This window comes from Stegastes partitus, unplaced genomic scaffold (assembly GCF_000690725.1).
Source record: "Stegastes partitus isolate 25-593 unplaced genomic scaffold, Stegastes_partitus-1.0.2 Scaffold133, whole genome shotgun sequence".
Taxonomy (NCBI): Eukaryota; Metazoa; Chordata; class Actinopteri; family Pomacentridae; genus Stegastes; species Stegastes partitus.
The window spans coordinates 234,233-257,480 of NW_007577864.1; the positions used below are offsets into that span (position 1 = coordinate 234,233).

The 23,248-nt window shown below is 42.0% G+C and overlaps 1 protein-coding gene across 1 annotated transcript in view; it reads left to right on the top strand.

Moving 5' to 3' along the window:
• Positions 1–23,248, top strand: part of zcchc24 (zinc finger, CCHC domain containing 24) — a 34,560-nt gene continuing 11,312 nt past the window's right edge. The window contains exons 1-2 of the mRNA XM_008278798.1: positions 1–545; positions 3,685–3,885. Of these exons, the coding sequence (XP_008277020.1) occupies positions 306–545; positions 3,685–3,885 (441 nt within the window). The 5' untranslated portion in view covers positions 1–305. The remainder of the gene's footprint in view (positions 546–3,684; positions 3,886–23,248) is intronic.

The window sequence follows — 23,248 nt, forward strand, 5'->3', positions numbered from 1 at the left end:
ATATTCAAAGAGCGTCTGTCTGCCCCGCTGCAATAAAGGCAGATAGCGGACCATGGGGAGCAGGGGAAAACTTTCTATACTGACATGTTAGCGCAATGACTTTTTGAGTAACATCTAACTGGGACGAGGCTCCCGGCGTGAGGAGGACAGGGCCCCTTTTACGGGAAGAATTTAAAAAAAAAAAAAAAAAAAAAAAAAAAAAGGAGCACTTGCCATCTGCCGGGGGAACGAAAAAAGCAAAGACGGTTAAAAGAGTTGAGAGCAGTCCAACAAACAGCGGTGGAAAATCCAGTTTGAGTTGAAAGATGAGCTTGTTGTCTGCCATAGACACGAGTGCCTCCGTGTACCAGCCTGCGCAACTTCTCAACTGGGTCTATCTTTCATTACAAGACCCTCACCAGACCAGCGCCTTTGACGCGTTCAGACCCGAACCCAACTCTTCCCACCCGGATCTCAGCTTCAGCAAGACTCCCGCAGCGACGGACCTGAGCTCTTCCCTGAACTCCAACTATCTCAACAACTTCTTTCAGCTGCAGCGAAATGAGGTGAAAGATGGCATTGCTTGCGTGTTGCAAATCTGGGATGTTTGGGATTGTGATTGTGGTTAAAGTTACCAGAGTGAGAAACCGAGTTGTTGGATTGTGAGCGAGTAAAAATATTTTTTTTAATGTGCAACATGGGCTGATTCTGGTGGGATATAGCCTGCATGACCCGCCATGATATTTCTAATATGGAGAATAACTTCCTAGTAGTCTTATTACATACATGTCATGGAGGATTATATGTCACTCATATCAGAGCATTTATTTTTATTACTGTTATAAGTTGGTATTATTATAGTATAACACTGCACAATTGGAAGTCCTAACAAATGTCAGAGATGCTCAGTAAATATGTAGTGTCACAATGTCAATGTCACTTATGAGTATTTCAGATGTACTCTACCTGCAGGAGTGTTATAGGATTGTTTGGGAATTTTTAAAGTAATTCTATAAAAGTTTACTTCCTCAAGTTGGGATCTGACTAGAATCTAGCTAAATATCACAACCAGCTTCCTAACTATAGTCACTTTAGGTCTCCTTTTACCCACTTACAAGTGAGTCTCGGCATATTGATAAGTTACAGTTCAGGTGATCTGAGCAAAAAAAAAAAAAAAGCTTTGATCAGACATGCCTGTGATCAGAGAGGCAACAGATGGAAATAGATTCCCCTGCACGCCTCTGCCTGGAGAAAGCGGGTCACTGCAGCCCCTTGCTGAGGTCTGCTGTCTCCTGGCTTCTTCAAATAGACCAGGTTGTGCAAACACAAATCAATCCTTGTTTACATATTGTCTATTTTTGTAGCTCAGAGTAATTTTAAGGGACAAACATGCTGCTAATGTGTGCAGGGTGCAAATCTGATACTCCGGACCACACTGTGTGCAAAAAGGACCCCACCACCACACCCCTAAACCTCAGGCCTCAACACACACTCACATACATGCAGCATGCACAGAGAAAAAAAAAATGGTCACATTCTGTGGGCAAAGTGGTAAAAATATATATCTATATACAGCAAACTGTGTTGATTGCACTGCAGTCGAGTTTCTCAGATCTACATTATGATGAGGCTGGAAACTAGTGGATGTTGTGTTCACCAGTGTTCATTATTATGTTGGTGGGAACCAAAGAGGCCTTTTGAAGTTATTTAACACCAAGAGTCATCTAAAAAAAATCGGGTGTGCACATTATACATTACAGTGTGTAATGCCATTCAGGCCATATGAGCAGAAAGACTTTCAGACTGCAGGAACACACATATAGTCTGGAAACGGTTTAAGGGGTGGGGGGATTTTGCAACTTACTATGCTGGTGAAGCCAAGTAAAATAAACCACTGCAGAGATTTGATGATGAGATGAGTAATGCAAAATGTGGTTGTTTTTGCAGTGAAGGATCACACAACAGTCGACTTAAATCGAATTGGTGATAAATTAGTGAACTTGTTGTTGATTGGGAACTCACTAGGGGCCCGAATCTAGTATTACAGTTTCATCTGCTAACAGTTTAAATTGTTTAAATGTTTGTTAACTTTTCTTTCTCATTATCTAGTTTTTGGCCAAGAAGACAAGTATTTTAATGGGCCTTCTGAACAATTCTGGATAAAATTAAACAATACAGTACTTTCCAGGAAAAACTGTTCCAGCTCATATCAGTCATCTTTAAGTTTCCGCCACGTACCACAAACCTGCATGTTGGTGTTTGAGTGGCAACACATCCCTGGAGCTATGGAAACAGTCACAGATGTGCTACACTTGTCCAACTCACTTGGATGCGCAGTGACTGGTAATAATGATAGTTTAGTCCTTCCATCTATTGCTACATACTTAAACACACAACCTCCCGAGGAGTCAGTCAGTCGGTCAATCACTCACTCACTCTCTCACTCCTTCACACACACAGACACACAAAATAAACAAACACTCTCACCCCGCCATTAGCAGATGTGTGTGAAATCTGTTTCCTTTGGGCTGACAGTAGGAGGTTTGAGGCCAAACCGAAGAAACGGGAGGAACAATCTGCGCTAAAACTTAAGTTTAGACAAACACACAAACATGTACATTTCCAGCAGGAGTGCTAATGCATAACGCAGTAATACGCCGAGCTGAAACACATGGCAGATGGAAAACTCTGAGAAACTGCAGAGCTGTAATGCATGATTTACAACGACTGCATGTAATAAATGAACATGAGTCTCGAAGCTGGAGCTGGTTAGCAAGACAATCTCACAGCCTTCAGATAAAGATTTGGCTTCCAGTACCGGCCAGGTTGCCAAGTCTTAAGGTTTCAGTGCTTTGCAACATTAAACATCAGCAGTAACATCACTTCCCAGACACAAACGTGTGTCCCACAATGATGCATGGCCGTCAGGGATGATGAAGAGTTTATCTGTGGATTTCATCATGTCTACGCACTTGCTGACGTTTTTACTTGAGGGTGGCGTCTCAAACATTTGTCATTAGTTTCCTATTAGTGCAGCTAAACTATTCAATTTCAAAGCAGATGCCCAGCTACACTCTTAGCAACTTTTCCACAAGCTTAATTACCTGTGTGGTCATAAAAATGTCATCGGCATCATTTCAAGCAGAGGCCAGTTCCTGTCTGTCCTCTCTGGATTGTATTTAAGCAGAGGAAGACATGAATGAGAAGGGAAATAAGGAACTGCAGGCAATGCATTCCCTGTTATTAATATTCAGAGGGCATCTTCTATGAATTCACTGGGCCCTGTGGCATGCAACACTGCGTTCTGTGGCTCCGAGCAGACTGCAAACTCGGACCATGGCTAGTTTACCACCAACAGTGCATGGTGACATTGCTGATGTTCCACAGGCTGGCGAGGGAACATGCCTCCCATCTTGTTTACAATGAGTCATCCTTTGTAAAGTCCTGTCTTTTTCTCTGTGGACATGCTCAGTACTTTTCCAGTTCATGAGCACAGCTGGGCCTCTCGCCAGATGTTCTGAATTTAATGAGAGAAATGATCTTGGAAGGTTTTTTTTTTTTTCTTCATTTTTTTTTTTTTTGCACAACAGAAAATAGGACAGAGAGCCCATAAAGGAAATTGATGATTAATCTAAGAACTTTTACTTTCTGCTGAGAATCTGAATGTCATGTTAAAGCGGAACCGTGTCTGATATCTTCTTGCAGGCCTTAAACAACAACGTGTATAAGAATGTGTCGCCCTATGGCTCCCTGAACAACATTGTGGATGGACTCAACTCCCTGACGGACCATTTCTCAGACCTTTCCCTTTCTTCAGAGCCAAGGAAACCCAACAAAAGACCCCCACCCAACTATTTGTGCCACCTGTGCTTCAACAAGGGCCATTACATCAAAGACTGCCCTCAGGTGAGACTTGTAGCACACATATATTACATAATGCAGTCAATTACCTGATTCTTTATCTGATACAACAAGTGAGTGACTTGTGTTGTGCTTGCTTCAGCCTCTCTCTTTCCCTCTCTCTCTCTCGCTCTCTCTCTCCCTCTTTTTGGATCTGGTCTGACCTACTTGTTAAACAGGCTGGCCTCTGTCTTCCGCAGTCATGTGCGTGTGTGTCTATATGTGGACTTGTGTGCATCTTAACTGCCAAAGCATTACGCTACAACAAACTATATGTTAGAGCCATGATAAATGAGCTTTTTGAGCTTTCTCAGATTTCCAGGTCAAAGGTGAAACTGCCTGCGTTTGCATCAGATCATCATCTCAGCTGCGTTAGCGTGATTCCAAGAATCAAAAACCACGAGCAAACACTACAGGTGCCGTTTTTTACCGACATGTAGCTCAAGATGTTACATTCATTTCTCGTAGTTGCAGTTACATTCCTCTGCCTCACAGTTTCCCACTGCTTCAGCCTGTTGTGATGCAGCCTTTTTTTTGTGAAGCACCATGGCAAATCCACCTTGAGGTCTAGAATGGAGGTTGCAGCGCACTAATGTGTGACTAATGGCGACCCAGCTGTTGTCATCACCCCGAAATGTGAACTCATCTGGGAAAGCTAAAAAGGGAATTTTAGGTTTCAAGTAATCCCTGCCAATATGCTTTAAATAATCAGCCATGGCAGAATTGTTTTGTTTTTTTTTTAACATAAGACATTAGTTGCTACTCTTGATACTACAGACATGTCATATACCACAGCATGCCAAATACTGTGTTCATTTACAGCAACAATAGCATAAGTTAAGCAATATTTTGTAGCTTGCAGGCGCTTTTGAAACTGCTATGGTAGATCTGTCAATGTGATGTTGCATAGCACCTTGTAAAAAAACTCCATGGCTGGGACTGCAAGTGATCCGATTTCAGACGGGCAACACAATGGCATTTTCCCCTCGAAATTGTGGAATTTTTTACACAGAGTTGCTTTTTGTTGGACTCGGGGTGCCTAATAATCTCCCGTCCCTCCTTTGCCTCTCCCTTTTGTCTTCTCTCCCTTTCCCTGGGTGAGGTGCGATAGCCGAACCCCAGCCCCTAAGTTTCTTTTGCATGGAATGGTAACGAGGAGCAGATGTGAGATTAAAATGCTTTGACTTGCTTTATGACATATGATGACTGGTCTCATGAGGCCTGTAAAAGACCCGTGTACTGATGAAATATCTCCTGGACAGCTCCAAACTGCAGAGTGTGGGAATTAGATCATCTATTGACAACTCTAGCGGGAATTTGGAATTGTAGTATATCAGGCAACATGTAGCTTTCGCCTTCATTTTTCCCCTTTAAGTAACGCTGTACCTGTTGATGTGAGCGTTGATTAAACGGTTCTGATATTCAACTCTGAAGCAGGTGTACGTTAAGTAATGCACAACTCGGTGTTTTATTTCTAAAACCACATGCCTTGTACGTTAAATTCCACTCTATTACTTTAAAACAAAAAGGCTCAAATGTTGCTTTATTAAACATTCGAGAGCAGACGCTGTGAAATGAATCTTTCTATAGGGTTGAGCATTCCGTTGTGTTTGTCAAAATCACCCTCAGCCGTCCTCTGGTTTGTATTTCAGCTGTTCGTTAAACTGCCAACAGTAACTCAAAAAGCAGCAAAGTCTCCAGACGGCCTCCACACCTACACAGTTCAACACCATCTCACTTATTTAGGTCTCTCCTGGGCTTGTTTCTCCATAAATTCACCTTCCATTTGTGCTACAGCGTTTCCACTATTGCCCAGTCACCTGTCATTGCGTGCCTAGCCGAGGATAGTTCAGCCTCGCTCGACCGGCTCGAGACCCTAATAACAGATGTGACGCACGGCTTGCAATAAAAAGCGCAGGTTTTTAAAGGAAATAGGCTTTGACATACTGATAAGCCATTTTCCGAAGACTATTTTCATTAGTCTGTTTCACAATGTGCAGTGATTAGTTGTGTGTCTGTGTAGTTTAGTGTGCCTCCACTAATAGTTTGTCCTGTCCAGAGATGCTTTGCCAATGAAAATAGAGGATCCTGCTTTGCAGAGTGCTGCTAAGTTTGTCATCCTGGTCCAGCATGGAGCATCACATTCTGATGACATGTACAGTCTGTCTCTACTTCACTTCAGCATGTTTTATTGTGTTGTTTTGAGCTGTGGCTTTTATCACTCAGTGGGAAAGTGTTACTTTTATAAATCAAGTGACTATTGCCACACTTCCTTACACTGATTGCTCTGTGCTTTCTATTGCTGCTCAGAGTTAAGTCCTTACAAAGCTGACTTACCAAAGTGCTAATGCATTACTTTAGATGTGAGATTTTTTTTGTAACATGTTAACATTGGAAGCACATAGAAGAGCCTTGTGGCTGTACTGAGAGAATTATTTTTCAGGGAACTCTTGTAGTTGAGTGAAAGCCACAGGCCTGGCAGCAGCTGCCCAGTGCTCCCTGTCATGGGGACAGAGGTGTTATGTAAACTGGCTTTTATTCGGAAAATGAGGTCGCTCCCCTAGTTATGAGCAGAATGCCTCTCACTGCCACGCTTTGGCCCCTTTCCAAGATGTCTTCCACTTGCACTCATGATTTGGTTTCGTTCTGAGGACTAATCCTCTCAACAGCTGGCCCCACCTCTGATTTTAGCGATCAAAATGATGCACTGAATGACATCTTCTTGCTATGTCTCCCTGTAGAAAGATTAACTCATGGAAAATGTCTTTGCCGCAATGCAGGTTTGTGGGTATGTGGGGGTGGCTGCTGCTGCTGTGTGTGTTTTTTGCGTGTCTTTGAGCTACAGTGAATTCCTAAGTTACAATTCCCCATTCCCAGTCATAATGCGATCCTCTGATTCAGACCTGGAGAATTATAGTTTCCTGGACGTGTTTGTTTATTTATTCTGAGAAATTTAAGTTTTGGTGTTTTGTTTTTTTTAACTGGTAGAAACCACAAAACTGCAGTTGCCAATCTTTCATATGACCAAATCAAAATGACCAAAGCTGAACTTTTGGAGAAAATGTTATGCTCTGATAGGGGTGTGTTCATATTCACATCAGCTGATTGAGGAAATTTTGTTTTTTGGGCCTTTTACGCAACAGATTTTTAATTTTAGGAAATGCTTTTGTTTTCTTTTAATGGGATACATGAGAACATTCATACCGTCTCATATTTGTCCATTATATATAAGGCCTCAGCCAGCAGCTGGTTAGCTTAGCATAGCAGGGAAACAGCCAGCCTGCTCTGTCCAAAAATAACAAAATCTGCCCCCCAGCACCCACTTGTAAAACACTAACCTGCCCTTTTTACACTTGATCCCAGTCTTTGTGCTAAGCTAAGCTAACCAGTTGTTCCTTGTGGCCACACAGTTACTGGACGGATGTAAGACTGGTATTCCTCTTTTCATGCAACTCTCTGCAAGAAAGCTAATATGCATATTTTCTTTTGCCCCAAGCCTCACTGTAATGAAAGAGGGAAAAAAATCCCTCTATAAGCTACCTCCTTTAGATGAATCTGCAGATCTTTCATTGCTTAGATTGCATAGATAGAGTTATAAAAGTCTGTGATGACGTACAGATTTGTATTTCTTGTCCTGCTGTGAGACAAACTGAATTTATTTTACATACATTAAACCAGCGACGACACTTTAACATGGAATGTTCTACGCGTATCAATGTGCAAAAATAACAGGGTGGGCAGATAGAAGAGTCATGCCAAGACCATCACAGTCACTGTGTTGATCAGAAACACATGGAGCCCATTGATCCGCATACAGAGGCTTCTTTATCACACCAGTATAATGCACCTTTTGTTCAGTTTGTTATGGAGCCAGTGGAATGTGTACACATATATATACACATAACATTAATTTCAATGTTTATTTCCTTTATATTATGCTCCTGTTTTTTTTTAGTTCTGACTAAAATGTGATACGAGTATGTAACTGAATCATTCCAGTTACCTAAGCGTGCAAAATGAATGAGGATGACTTTCAAAAGGATGCCCTGTTTCACTTTCATCCATACAAGTGCTACATTTCCTCTCATCCAGACCCCTGTCAGTCAGCCAGTCAGTCAAAAGCCTACGACTGTGCCGTGCCTGAAACTTCCCAAGCATGTATCTGATCTGTATCTGTAACCATATGCCTGTTGCTGTGACGGTCCTCACACCTCGTGCGGTGTTAATTTCAGCAGCAGTCTGTCCTTTGTGACAAATGGTCACCATAATCTCCCATAACAGTGTCAACACGGAGACCTGAGGCGAGCTGTGAAGTGAGGCCCTCTTCACACCAGAGGCGAATCGCACTTTGAGTAATGTGCGACTTGCCAAAATGTGTGCTTTTCCTTTGGAAGCGGTGTTAAACTTAATGACTTGTCATTACTGCGGCCCATTTTGTCTACCATAACAAACAGCGGCGGTAGTTGTTTTGGCAAAACGTATTTGCTTTTACATTTTCCAGCCTTTGACTGAGCAGTGATCCTCTTCCAAATTGGTTGGTGGTCATGCTGGGATAATTGTGCCGTGACTTTGTTTTCATGTTTCTGTCTGTTGTTGCACTGGGACATGGTAGTGAAGTAGGAGGAAGGGGGGAGAATGTGTCAAAAACACATAGCAAGTTTCTAATTTACCATGTGTTACATCACTGCACAGCGCTCCGAGTCTGTCTGCTTCATTCTAGGAAAGCAAATATTTTAGCTCTGTGTGGGCACGCCCAGTAACTGTAATGTTAAAGTCTTAACTAAATCAGATTTAGGTCTGTCATGGTCATGCACTTTCTCTGCCTTTTCTTTAACATATGTATTCTGAGCCAGATCTTGGAGGCAAGTTTACTGTGCCAGGATATTAAGTCTGGTCCTCTTTGGGGTGTATTTAACTGAGATTAAAAACTTTGGAGAATATGCTTTGCTTATAAATGAAGATAATCACATTAATCAAAATGAAAATGCTCGGAGGATACTAGCAGCATCTGTATTTGCTTTTTTATTAATTATATTTTTTGTCATTTAACAAGTATGTTGGGTATTTTTTTGTTCATATAAAAGTCTTAGATGACAACCTGCAGGCTTCCACGTTCACATCTGGAAGGCCGAGTGCTCTCATGTTGGCGTTTCAGCTGTTAGCAGTTCATCAGAAATCACTGGCTTTGTTTGTCCGCAGTAATACAACAAGACAAAACTGTCCTCTTCACTTCACACAATTCTGCTGTGATTAACATGTTTTCCTCCTTTTTTCCAGAGAATTTGATTAACTTAGACTGTAGCCTTTTCTGCGAAATTCAAATTTCCATTCAACCCAAAAAAAATAATAATTCCAGCATAATTTTCAATCAAATCTAATATTGTTGAGTGAGGCTTCTCTCTCCTATTGGGAGCAGCTCTGCCTCAAGCCGCTGGCAAAACATTTGTCAGCTCTTGTACTGGAAACATGCTGCTAAATTGTCTAAACTAGCCTGCCATCCCTCTTTGATAGTTAGTCCAGTGCTGATTATTCAATAGTTCAACAGATTATGTGGGCTTAACGTAGCTGGAAACGTTTGCTGTCCCCTGGAGGCTAATGTTCCTGGGAAGAGAGAGAACATAGATCCTACATCTGTCCTTTAGCTTTTCTAATCTCTATTTAACCAACTCCTGCCTTCACTGAAGAAAAAAAAAACCTATAGCAAAAATCACGTATTTATATTTTCTTCTGCCTCCGCCATCTGTTTTCCGTCTCCTGGTCGTAGTTTTCTCCTCCCTCCCTTCATGCATCCAGCAGTTTGTTAATCCTGTCGATAAACAATCTTTCAACGCCGCAGTCACACTTCAACATTTGTCATGAGAGAATGCCTCACATTTTACCCCCATGATCTCTGTGCCCCGAGGCCAGGTCTGACATGGCTGCAGTTATTTGCTGTGGCAGTTTGGATGTGTCACTGTCATGCCATTCAGCGCTATTGAGTTTGTGTGACACAGAGAGGGTATAGTTCGAAAACCTCGAAGAGGGCAAGAGGGCTAAGAGACAGCGGACCAGCGAAAAATGGGAGCGAGGGCACTTCCCCTGAAAGGAAATCAAAGTTAAAAGAATGATAAAAGTGTGGTTTCCTGCCAGCTGGTTTGTGTTCTGTACAGAAATCCCATTCTTCCTCTCAGTTTTTGCTGAGACAACAATCGCACCACTTCCTGTTTTGGTAACTGTGACACAGTGAACCGTCACATTTAACCACGGTCAGGGATGCGCCGGTAAAGTGTTGAAATATGGTGATGATGGAAGGTCCAAACTCACCACGAGGAGAAAGTGGTATGAAAACACAATGCGCCATCGACTGCTTAGCCTAAGTCGAAAGATACAATCTATGTTTATTTTAGGTGAAGCTTAGCCGATGAAGTCTATCAGTTGTCTCATCGCAAATGGATTTTGCACATCCAGTCATCTGTTCTGTGAGGATGTATTGTCTAAATTATGCTAGATGACTTTATTAGCTGCATTTCCAGATTTTCTTATGTAATGCTTTGTTATACAAATCTTGCTCCAGTCAGAGCCAGTAATGTAAAATGCAGGCTGGAGTTAATAAAAGAAAATAAACAATAATGCGTTCGAGGCACTTGCTCATCACATTGCTTTATGTAATCTTGTTTTTGCAGCATGAGCGAAACCAGGTCAGCGTTCATTTTGGAACCTCGTCTTCTATGTTCTACCTCTTTTATTTTTCTTTATATCTTATTGCATCTTAGTGTAAGAGCCTTTATAAATATAATATTTTATCCTGCCACATCCAGAATGCCTGCAGTATGAAGACTGAAGGCAACAACACCAGCAAATACTCATACAGTAGCAACACTTGGTGTTCTGAACACAACTACAGTGTCATGGAGGTCAGCAGCGCTGCACTGAGGCCTCAGGAACTAGAACAGGATGGTTCACCTTTCACTGAGGGAGAAAGGAAGAATCAGGGGGTCAGAGGTCAGATTTTCACTACAGCATGATGTCCTGTTAGCACACCATGACCAGAGGGCTGTGTTAACGCGTACTAAATGCTAATGTTCTCTCATGTTATGTCTGGTCTCTTTGCACATTTTGCCATGTTTTAGATTTCATTTTAAATCATTGGAATTAGCATTTTTTTGGTCTGATTAATCTGCATAACCATTAAATAAGCGAAAACATGTTTTTAACAGTCTTTTTTTCTGTCTGAATATGCTGATTTTTAAAAATATTCCTGTTTATTTTTTAAATTAACTTATCGTGCAACATGGTTTTGATCATTATGTTCCCTGGTCTGATAGCATCTATTAAACTGATTCTCGTTGGGTTTTGATCTACTACAAGATGCCATCTTGTGCTCTTTTCACTGTTTTCTGATGTTCTCCAGACCAGACAGTGATCTGATTGTTAAGACTGGTTAACTGATAACGACGATAATGGATGTTTTCAACGACAGATGTAGCCTCAGTTTGGCTTCAGCTGAACTCGCCTATTTGAATCATGGCATCATTTAAAACTTTGATACTAATGGACTGATATTCAAACCTCTCTTCGGGCTGACAAACATCTCATTTGAATTCAAACTGCCTGATTAAGATACTTTACAGATTTACAAACCCTGACACCATAACCTCGTCTGTCTTCGCTTTCACTCATTAGCGAGTTAAGAAAGGTCGACGGTGAAAATGCCTTCAGAATAGAGTCACTAACCCACTAGAATAATATCCGCGGCAGAATTTTCGTGCTTATCTCCACGGGTTCGTCGGTATTTGGTCGAACTAATTGCTCCTTGTAGCGGCACCGATCCTTGTCACTTGAAAACAACAGTAATTCTTTCGCGAAATAAGACGAGACCGAAAGAGGGGACGGACAAGCAGACGGACAGACAGAGACACTGTGAAGCTGCGAGTGCTGGCACACTGGACTGGATTTGGTGTCAAGAGATCAGGGGCTGACACTGCTGGCTTTGTGTCGCGCTTGAATGGGCACCTTAGGGAGAGACTGCGGTTCTGAATGGGCACCATTGGGGAAAGCCCTAGCGGTGGGAATGGAGGCTGGTAATTAAGGCAGTCATTGTATGTCTGTAGGATATGCTAGACAGAGAGGTCAGGAAGGCAGGCCTGTATTGTTCCCCCAGCAGGGTCCTCACTGCATCACAGTGGTGCGTCAGACTCGAGTATGTTTGGAGAGCCTTGGATCTTACAGAGGAAAAAAAAAAAAGAGAGACTTACAACACCAAACCACACAGGCGGTCCTATATAGTCTGTTTGTTTATATGTCAACATATAGACTATAGGGGCCTCTTCTGTGGTTTTGATTTTGTAACATTTTTTTTTCTCTCTCTCTTTACGTTTAAGTGTCTTGAAGTCCTTCTCTGGCAGGCTACTCGGAAGCTTTAGTTCTCTCACGAATCAGGACTGTGTCAAGCACAGATTAAAGTTTTACAGACACGGAGGTGGGCGTGCTTCTTAAGGGAGCCCAAATCAGACAATACACCGTCTGAGTTTCAGATGTTTTGCACAAGTCATAATCAATCAAAGGGGATAAAAAATAAAAGACAGTGTAGGGAGAGAAAAATAAGAGCCACAAAGGGCTCATTTATTACCTCTGTTTAAAAGAAAAAAACATGTAAATATGATTAACAATGTCACAGATATACTGGTTGTACACTGTGTGATAAAAGAAAATGTATTATATTTTAAAAATAATGGTTTAACCCTTTTTAAAATTGGTATTTTTGGAAAAAAATATAAATTCCATCTCTAAGATTTCTGAGGAAGAAAAAGATTCGATCACTGTCAGACATATTTTTTGAGTTAAATTGGAGATATTCACAAAAACATCAAATAGTCTAGTTTGTGTAACTTCTTTAGAAAAGTATGCATTTGTTTATGAAGTAAAGGGGCTGAGGGGAAAAGATTTGGATGAGAAACTGTGAGTAAGAGTTACATAAAATACACGCAGCTGCCACTTTGTAAATGGATGCTTTACCACCCACTACTGCACTTGGAAGATGCCATCACTGCTAGTACTATGATAAGCTGGATAAATATGAATATAGACAAGAACTATGCATAGGCTGATTAGATTTTTTTTAAACTGAAGTACTAAAAAGATACCACTAAATATAAACTCAGGCTTGCTTTCTGAAATGCATCAGCTTAAGAATAACAATGGTAATGTTAGCCTACTATATTGAGAGTTATTGTCCTTTTGCTTTTGGTCATTTAACTTCATAAGGTATGAACACTAAGTTTGTCAAAGAAAATAGCACTCTTTCTCAGTTATACTAGTAGATTTACTTAGTTTTACTGTCACAATGTGTTCTCTCAAACTCAAGTCTAATTGTAGGTCTTATTTCGTCGCAGTGTTTCTGTAAGTGAAAATAGACTTTGGTGACTGCCTCTGTATAAAAAAAAATAATTCACATTTCACTTAGACGCTTCCTCTCTCTATCTGTAGGCTTTGCTCTGCAGTGTGTCGAGAAGTTCCTGGCAGGGATGAGGGCCGGTGGGGGGGCGGGGGGGAGGGAGGTGCACCATGGGAATGTTTTTACAGAGTGACCCCTGATCTTCCTTCCAGTCGCTGCAAAGGCTCTGAAGGCCTCGCGTCTGTCTCTGCTCTAACACTCACTCAGTCAGGTTTGCCAAAGAGAGAGACAGAGACTGAGAGTGAGTGGAGGCCGCCGTGTAAACAGATAAGGCTTAACAGAGGTACTGGTGGCATGCTGTATCAGACCTATTTTCTCTTTCATCGTGTCACAGCAGACAGAAAACTATCATCGCCTAGAAAAACTGCTGTGGCCAATACCTGTCAGGATATTTTTGAGGGGTTAAACAGAGAAAGAGCCTTTCATAGGGAGAAACCATATAGGGCCATAGGTCCGATATAGCATTGACACCGAGTGACACTGAGATTAGCAACACACGTGTACAGTATATCCAGCACAGTGACTTTCAGAAATATGCAGACACACATGCTGGCACAGCCACATACACACAACTACATGCAAGATGCATACAAACACAGAACTTCCTGTGGCAGATGACAATGTTTTCTGCACCTCTGTATGCCCCAGGCTGCAACCCAACCTGCTCTTGTCATTCACTTTGCTGGTAACCCAATGCTGCTGTGCAGCTGCACAGCTTGTTGGGCTTAGTGGGACTATGGCTAAGTCCAAGGCTAGCAGAGGGCAAGGGGGAAATTCACACCCACTGCCCCACTTAACGTTAGCCCTTAACGCCCAGTAGATATGGTAAGCGTAGGAGTATGGTAAACTTATCCTTTGTCTGTGAAAGGAGGCAGCCTCCATGGTGTGGTGTGTTGATGGAGCTGAGCTTCTGGGTTCAACCAGGACAGATTCCAAGGCCCACTTGGCCCGCACTTGTGTTTTCTATGAATGAAGCATGAAGAGGGAGAAAGGATCCTGTCAAAAACATCAGCTTTAAAACAAGGGAATGTTATTGGTATGAATCAAAACACCCACATGTCTGATTCTCGAGGGTATCCATCAGTCATCCAAGAACATGACACTGAGATCCATGGCCGATTAGGGAAGCAGGGTTGTGGAAATCTAGGAATCTGGGAATAAGGTTTTGGCAAAGAGCACGCTGGCATGGTGATATGCCTCTGCAGCTGTCTTGGACGCAAGTGGCGTTGGGTTTGTTGCTGCGGAGAAAAACTTGAACATACACACAACATCTGCATACAGTCTGCACATGTACATATATGGTATGTTTGCATACATAGTGAAGCGGGCATGGAGGTTAGAATATAGTGGTCTGTTGGCGTGTCAGTGAAATTTTATAACAATTTATTATATGGTCTTCAAAATAAATATTCTCTCATTATTTGGTGGATTAAAGTGTATTTTTCTGTCTTAACATTGAAATCAGCTGCTTATAGCGACATATAACACAAGACCTCCACCTCCAGCTTATCAAAACAACCTGAAATTGCAGGTCACCAAATTTAATTTGTAAGCAAAAACATTATTAAAGATGACTTAGCTGAGATTTGCTTTAATCTAAATCAACAGATCAGTATATTGTAATGCCAGCTTGGCCAATTTAGTTTTGCAGTACAGAAACTGAAAGCTGCATTGTTCCATGCATCTAGAAGATGTTTTATAATCTTCCAACTAAATGAAGCCATTAAGTAAAACACATAGATGTCAGTGGGTCATAAAAAAAAGAGCTAATCTTATTTTACTGATTAAAAAAAAAAGCTCTCCAGGGGTATTTCTGCTGTCTTTTGGGATTTTATTTCTGCCATATGTGTTTGTTTTTATTACTGTAGCGCAGCAATCCTGCCTGTATTTCCTCGCTTCTTTTGTTTTATTTGAAAGGGACGAATAGAAATAGAATTGAAACCATAACAGTTTTATGATCTGTGCTTGTAAAAATGCTTCAACAATTTCTCGGTAGGCACTGATGACAGCAAAAAACAAAAAATCACCCCTTTTTTATACTTTCTTGGCGAAACCTATCCACTTATCAACATGACTGATAGCTGTGGGATGTTTCATCTTTGGTACAGCTGTTTTGATTTACCTTTTCCCTGTGTGATAGCTCAGCATGTCAAAGAACAGACTAAACACAAGTGATATGCCCGGTACAGTTACGGGACTTCGCTTGAATCTGAGAAAAAAAGGTTAAATCTAGATACTTGTTTTGTTTCAAGATGTGATTTCGAGTGTGTGCTGTGGTACAGTATCAGCCTCTTCCAGTAGAAACAACACTCTTACTCTGCCAAGCGGAGGCCATTTACTAAAACGAACTATTTTGGCGTTTCCCCCCCCGGGCTGGAAACGAACTTGCGGTTCTTCTTTAAAACAGTCGGAGCAGTTGTCCTCTCGAAATCCTCCCCTCTGTCGCACGGTGAGATAACAAACTCATTTATAAAAACTTGTGATCTCAGCGGTTAAACCCAGAAACCTACAAGAGGAAACTCTCACTGCTCTGTTAAACATTTTTTAATCCATCGCTATCCACCTTGTATAGCTTGCACTGCTGATATTGGTTGTACTGCTTCAGGTCCGTGTGGGTTTGTGGTTCTTTTAGGAAATGTTGCAGCTTTTGATTATGCTCCAAATTTTTTTCTTCTTCTTCCATATACCACTTTTAAACCTTTCTCTGTCTCTGCCTGCTATTTTCTCTGCTGTTTCCCTCACATGATACACCTGAGAGGGGGATAGGCGAGACTTTATGGCAGCACAAATGCCTCGTAGGAATATTTAGACCTGGAAACAACTGGGATGTGCTATTGTGAGTAAACTGCTTTTTATAGTGTAATGAATGGCCGTGCACATACGAATAGCTAAAATAAAGAGCTTCTAGAATATGAAACCTTTTTTAAGAATAGCACCCTGACCCACATGGGTGGAGAGCAGGTTGAGACTAGTGGCTGACGGCCGATGGGAGACTCAGAGGAGAAGTCACATCCAGCGAGCTCATATATCATTTGCTGACTAACATATAAAAAATATATAATGTGTCTTTGTCAGGGAGTTCATTGTATCAACTCACGAAGACATTTACAGATTATATGTCAATTTGAAATGTTAGATTCATATGCACTTGGACATATTTTGCACCCAAAAGGGGAAAGTGTTACAGATACCTTCCTGAGAGGCGCACTGCTATGCCAGCACTCTGCTTGTCACCACTTGCACAATAAATGAGGTGACTGAGTAACCTACTATACATTTAAACAGACCCAAAATCTATTTAAGTTGCCACTTTTTTTTCCTCTCGGTTTAGCCCTGTAATAATGGACATGGGCGACGGAATATATGAAAGGAAGAAAATTATACAGTAAAAATAAAGTTCAGATTATTATGTACCAACATTATCAAAGTATTATTCGATGTAGAGATGAAATGGTCAGTTTAACAGAAAAATAATAATTTTTTAAGGAATTATGCTTAATGTTTACAACTTCCAGCTTCTTTATTTTGAATATTTGCGGCTTTTCTTTGTCTTATGTGATATTAACTTGAAGGTTCCTGTGTTTTTGGCTGTTGGATGAACAAAACAAGACATTTGTTGTGATCACGCTGGACTTTAGAAAGCTGTAATTACATTTTACAATATTTTCCGGCACTTTTTGAAACTAAAAACTCAACAGGTTAGTTGAGAGTAAAATTAATCATGGTTTGCAGCCTTGTGGGGTGGATCAGTAAGGTGAAAAAACCATTGCAGCTGATAAGTGATTCTGTATGATACTGTTGTGTAACATAAGCCGGTTTTTATCATGTGCACCATTTGTGAAATTTCAAGCAGTAAGATCTTCTTGAAGTTGTGTCTCCAAGATAGTTGCACGCATGCATTGGCGTGCTGTGGCGGTACAAGCGTTCGTGTGTGTGCGATTGAAGTTATGCGCGGTACATGATGTGTAATGCTGCGGTTTATATTTAGAGACAGCTGTACGCGATAAGAATGCTTATCTCAGCAGTTGTAGATGTGGAGCTGTGAAGCAATGGAAGGAATACGAGCCGTTTACAAGCTTCTGTGATCTTCACCATTATGGCAGACATGCACAGTAAATCTCCCTTCGTTTGAAATATTCAACTGAATATGTAGGCTTGACAGTCACACATGCAACTTTCTGATGAGTAACCGGAGAACACTTTGAGCTCGATTGTGGTGCTGGTCGCGTGAATAAAGCTAAAAAATTTCCAGGAAGACTGATAGCGGGACAAACGTGCGTGCACACGGTGGTGTACACAAGCATCAAAGAGTCTGCAAAGTGTGAGGTTCAGTGTTTAAAAGCTCCATGAACAACGTCTTGGCAGGTTCGGCTGCACTCCAAATGCCCAGCCCGCATGATTAATAGATATATGGTTACTAAAACACTGTTATGAAACGTTCAGGAAATATTACCTTGTCGTGTCTAAGAGAGGAATCAGTCGTGATTGATGCTTTGATCTTTCTTGATGTTTCACAGAGTAGAACCAGTTCTCAGGTTTAAACCACATCCAGGTTCTCTCTCTCTCTCCCTCCTTCCCGCCCTCGTAGCGTTCATCAGACCGCTAAGGCTAGCACGCTAACTGAAACCACATTAAAGCAATTAGGAGCCTTATCAGAAATACTACGGTTAATGAGCAAACCAAACAAAAACTCTAAAAAGACTCAAAGCTAACATTGTGGACTGAACCCCATCCGCTGTATCTGTAAATCTATCTCTTTCTGAACCGCCGCCAAACCAAACACAGACCCTGAGATGAGGACACAAGAGCAGACACAAGATATGCGCACGGACACACTCGCGCACGTGCACGTGGAAACGCAATACACACAGGGGCTTTTTTTTTTTTTTTCTCGGCCGGGGCTGGCTCGCTGTTCTTGTGTTGCTCTCTGAGTGATGTCCTGGGGGATGCGGAGAGGCAGAGCGGGGCCTGAGCTCCTCCGCTGCTCCTTTGTTTACACTGATGGTTTCCAGATGCTAGCTAGTGATCGGAGCGCTACGGAACGCTGGGGAGCAGCCCAGCAGTTGGAGGGGCCTGCGCCAGCAAGCCAGGATTAAGGCAGCTCTATCTGGAGATGCTTGGAAAAAAAAAAACTTTTGTAATAACTCCGCAATTGTTTCCAAGAGACTTTTAGAAGGCCGATTAAAAATTATCGCTTTGTATGCGATGATCTTAAATGTGTAAAGGAGAGGTTGTTGTCGTTTATTGCATGCAGTTTGTAAGAAGTGACGTCTTAGGTCATTAAGCGTACTAATTAGTCGCAAATGTAGACCCGGATTAATTGCTTCTGACTTCAATTAACATATTTGTTTTACTCAGTAATTTTGTCTAAACAGGCTCCAGCCACGCTTTTTTTTTTTTTTTTTTTTCAATTAACATATTTGTTTTACTCAGTAATTTTGTCTAAACAGGCTCCAGCCACGCTTTTTTTTTCTTTTTTTTAATTCTGATTGCAAAGAGAGATTTTTTGCACCCTGTAATTTCCCCTTCCAACTTGTTTTTTCTGCGGCCGCCTGAGTCATTGTCTGTCTCTTCACCAGTTTCAGGGGGGATTGTTTTTATGAAACAGAGGTGCACTGTGCTCCAGCGAGGGCAAATTTATCACTTAAACAGCACACCTGTTCCTCCCGTCACTTTCAGCCTGGGCCACTTTTTCCTTACAGGCATTATAAAGAGACAGCTGCACCAGCAAAGGAGCCGTCCAGAGAAAAAGAGAGAGAGAGAGAGAGAGGGAGAAGGAGAGGTGAGAAAGATTGCAGGGAAAAAAAAGAGAGAGAGAGAGAGATGCACAGAAAACAGTGGCTGTATTTAGAGCTTGTAGTGCATGGTGGGATTGATAAATAGTCCCCATAATGCACCTGGCTGAGGTTCTGGCATGAACTTGTGTCTGTTTAGTCCAGCAGCGGAAACAGCCGATAAAAAAAAAAAGAAAAAAAAAAGCTTGTTCTGTGTGCAGTGGGACACAGCTGAGGTGGCGACAGTGTCATTCTTGTGAGAGGCTTGAAGCAGTGGCCATCTGCACGCCCTCACTTGGCCCTCAGTTCTGACTGACAGGCCCCACGACCGCATCCTCAGATCTCGCCGTGATGTCAGACAACGCTTGTAGTGATGGATAAGTGGATACAAAGGTTCAACTAAGAAACAGGAGAGGGAGGGAAAAAAAAAAAAAGAATAAAATAAATAGAGAAGTTCCCCCTGAATGACCAAAAGGGCAAAGAGTTCTTCTCTGGTTTCGTTCTTTTTCTTTTTCTAGCTGCCATGTGAAAACCACATAAGATAATGCAGCGTGTGAAAGAATGCGACTTATTTTGTGCTATTTTTCATTTTTCACATCCGAATCGCCCTTGATGTGGTCGATCCAAAACCAAATCGTGCGCAAGGAATTGTTTTCCAAGAATTATTTGCCCCAAATGATGCTCTTCCTTTCACGCTGTGTTGCTCTTTTGTGAATGGGAGGCTTATGTTGTGACTCATTGACCTGTCTCGGGCTCAGTGATTGCGGTAACTTCATGTTGTGTTGATCCAATCAGACCAAAGAGTCTCACATTAACTCTGTCGTAAGGAGTCTCAGCTTTGTTTAAGGTTGAAGTTTAGAAAAGCATTGTCTAATGAAATTATCGTTGCTTCCTTTATGTTGCAATTCTGTTTGTTTTTTTTCCATATTTCTGTACAATCAAACAAACCACCGTTTCGCTTTTGAAATGTTTATGTGTATTTGAAGAAATTTCAAACATTCAGTGACTTTGCGTTACTGATAGAGCTAAAGTGCATTTGCCAACAGACCCTGCTCTCTAAATCCAGACCAGAAAAGCAATTACATGCAATTACTACCAACCATTTTCCAAAGCCTCAAAGTTGTTTTACCCACCAAATCTCTTGTTTTCTCATAGAGGCGGACAAAACCGCGGAATGGCATGTAACGTTTGCATAAAAAAACCCAAGCTTTACTGTCAGCACTGTCTCCTCATATTTGTTGTCTGTGGACTGACTGTGGGCAACATATGGAGTCCGGTTCAATTGTAGGTAGATGTCTCCTCCGATATGCCAAGAAAATATGAAATCCCATATCCACAACCTTGAAAGGAGTGGTCGCTGCAATGATTCCTCTTGGGTTTGACTTGGAAGCGACATCTAATATTAAACCAAGGCTAACCCATCCTGTTGCTGGAGACAGGGGATTAAGGGTTCAGTTTTTGGGCGAGCGTCTGAGAGTGTGCAGTCTGGTGTCTGTCCACTGGTCATTACTCTTCTTCTGGAATGTAAGATCAACACAAATGCAAGATCACCTTTAGGCCACAGACAGCGGTCGGGACCACATTTTTCCAGTGGTCAGTAATAGACATCTTTTAACGATTTACACCGGAGCTAAATTTCAAGATGGTTTTGTGGCAAAAAAATATATATATATTCAAACTACAATTTGGAACTGGGATGCCTGAGCTGCATACCTTTTAATCAATTTCCCAGCATTGCCTGATTTGCAATGAAATTTTCGCAGTGGGTGTCGTCTAGACTGCGCTCGCTCAAACTTGCCTCTTCGTATTCAGCAATCTACCTGCGATCGCGCGCATGCTTCGAATTCCTAATGCTGTTTGTTGAGCATATGCGTCTTTAAAAATCGACCCCCCAGAGAATAGCCTCTGCATTCCTTCACATGATAATGAGTCCAATCCACTGTAGTTGTGGTCAGAGCTGCAGCGGTTAGTTAACGCTGTTTCATCCCCCCCTCCTCTCTCTCCCTCTCTCTCTCCGTCTCTGAAATGTATGGCCTAATTGAAAGCAGAGCAGCAATTTTACGACGGCTCTCAGTGTTTCTCGTGTTCTGCCCCTATGGAGGCCATCTGCTTTGGATTTAGATTTCCTCCTCCTTCTTTCTCAGTTTCTTCTTCCGCTTCTCCACCCTCTTGAGAGGAGCTGCTTCGGAGGGTCTCTCCGCAGTCGCCCGAGCTGGGCTTGTGGTATTCGTCCACTTTCCTTTTCCTCCCTGTGTGCGTTGGGGTCATATTCTAGACCAGCAGGCTTCCAGATAGTCCTCGCTGCAGAATCCTCAAGATGCAAGGAGGCCGTTTCGCATTCAACTCTGACGCCAGCTCTTCCTCAACCTTCATCTTGTTCCCTTGCGTTCCATTTTTTGTTTTACCGTCTCTTTACACGGCTCTGTTTATTCTATTTAATGCAGTTTGTGAGCTCATTAATCCCGCAGTATAAGCCAAAGAATGATCTGTGCTCTTGTAGCAGGGGTGAAACACTGAGTGGGAGTAGTGCAGGAAGCCGAGCGCCGAGACTTTCCAGTTGTGTCTCAAGAGTGTATGAAAACCTGTAGATGTGGAATTTGTTGAGAGCATGTGTGTGTGTGTCTGCTTGTGTGCATTTGTGTCTGGGTGTCAAGAGCAGAAAGACGCATTATGTCAGTGTTTTCTTGTGCCTGTGTGTGGCCATGCTTTGTGTAGACATTGCATCAGTGTGTATCACGTGTGTGTATATGCTTCATTTAACAGTTCACTGACCCGTAGTGCGTGCGCATGTGTGTGTGATATGATGACTCCCTGCTGTGATCTGGACCAGAGGAGGAAGTGGTGAACTAGCTGTGGTTGTGGAGTTGCACTGTCTTCTCTGAGGACACTGTCCTCATCACACACATTGACCCTTATCTGAAAACACAGGGCTGTAGCCTTGGGGACTTAAACAAACACCGAGCAAGCCGGCACTGTCAAAGTAATATGACAAACACCGCTCCCGGCAACTGATTCGCCGTTTCAAAGCCGTGCTTCCACTTCACAGACACCTAAACTGCTCCAAATTGCTCTGATGTGTCCATTTAGCTTATACCTTGGCGCAAGCTTGAATGAATTCATTTGTAAAAAGCACAAGTAAACAAAACACGCACCACCCTGCAGGCTCATCTCCAGAGTGTTGCGTGGTGTGATGACGCAGTTCCATTAAATTAGTCATTGTACTGTGTGTATTATGAACAGTTTGTAAATGTTGCTTTAGAGGGTATTTTCCTGGAAATGAAATGAAACCTAACTAAAACATTTACTCAGTCATTCTAGTGTTTACAGCTGAGGGTTTTGATCCGTAATCCACTGCACCAATGTAAACGGAAGGACAGGCTCTGCATGTATGTACGTATGTGAAGAAACCCAAAAGCTTCTTTCATTAGCTGCTGCCTCTGGTGCTGTTTTTTCTCAGCCTGCCCGCGCTATGCGGTGGTGGCACAACAGTCCAGATGTTATTGTGACACTGGTTCCCACGTGTTCGGGTGCCCGTTGGAATGTGCAGCACCAACTGCAAAGTTCATGACTTCAGAACCTAAACTCGCTGTTCCTCGAAGACCTCCATGCGAGACAGAGTGTTGCAATGGCCTCACAAAAGCTGACCGCAGTGTGAGTTTATTACTCAGATTTATGACTGCGAATGTCCAAATAAGTTCAGAAGCAGTTGTGCAAAACTGAACTGCATCTTAAATCTGCATGCAAAACTTGAAATGCAAAGGTGATATATTTATTGAAAATATCCATTCCAGCACACAGCATCACTATTAATAACACTATTAAGGATTTTAAGTGTAAAATCAGACTGCCTCGCATACTTTTTGGACTGCCAACCAACACTAAACACTAAGAAGTGGGACAGTCATTATCTTTTTTTTTCCCCCAACCAACACTATTGTTCCTGACCCAGTGCAGCACTCCTTTTTTTTTTTTCCTCATTGCTTTCTGTAATTTCCCACAGCCCAGCACAGCTCTGTATATTCAAATTGGTGGACATTTTTTTAAGACAGTCTCATATATTTGAGCTGGACAATAATAAATGGTGAGGTGACAGCAGGGTGTGTCCTTCCTTGCCTTGCTAATACACTCAACTTCATCATACACTCCTACACACAGTTTTGGC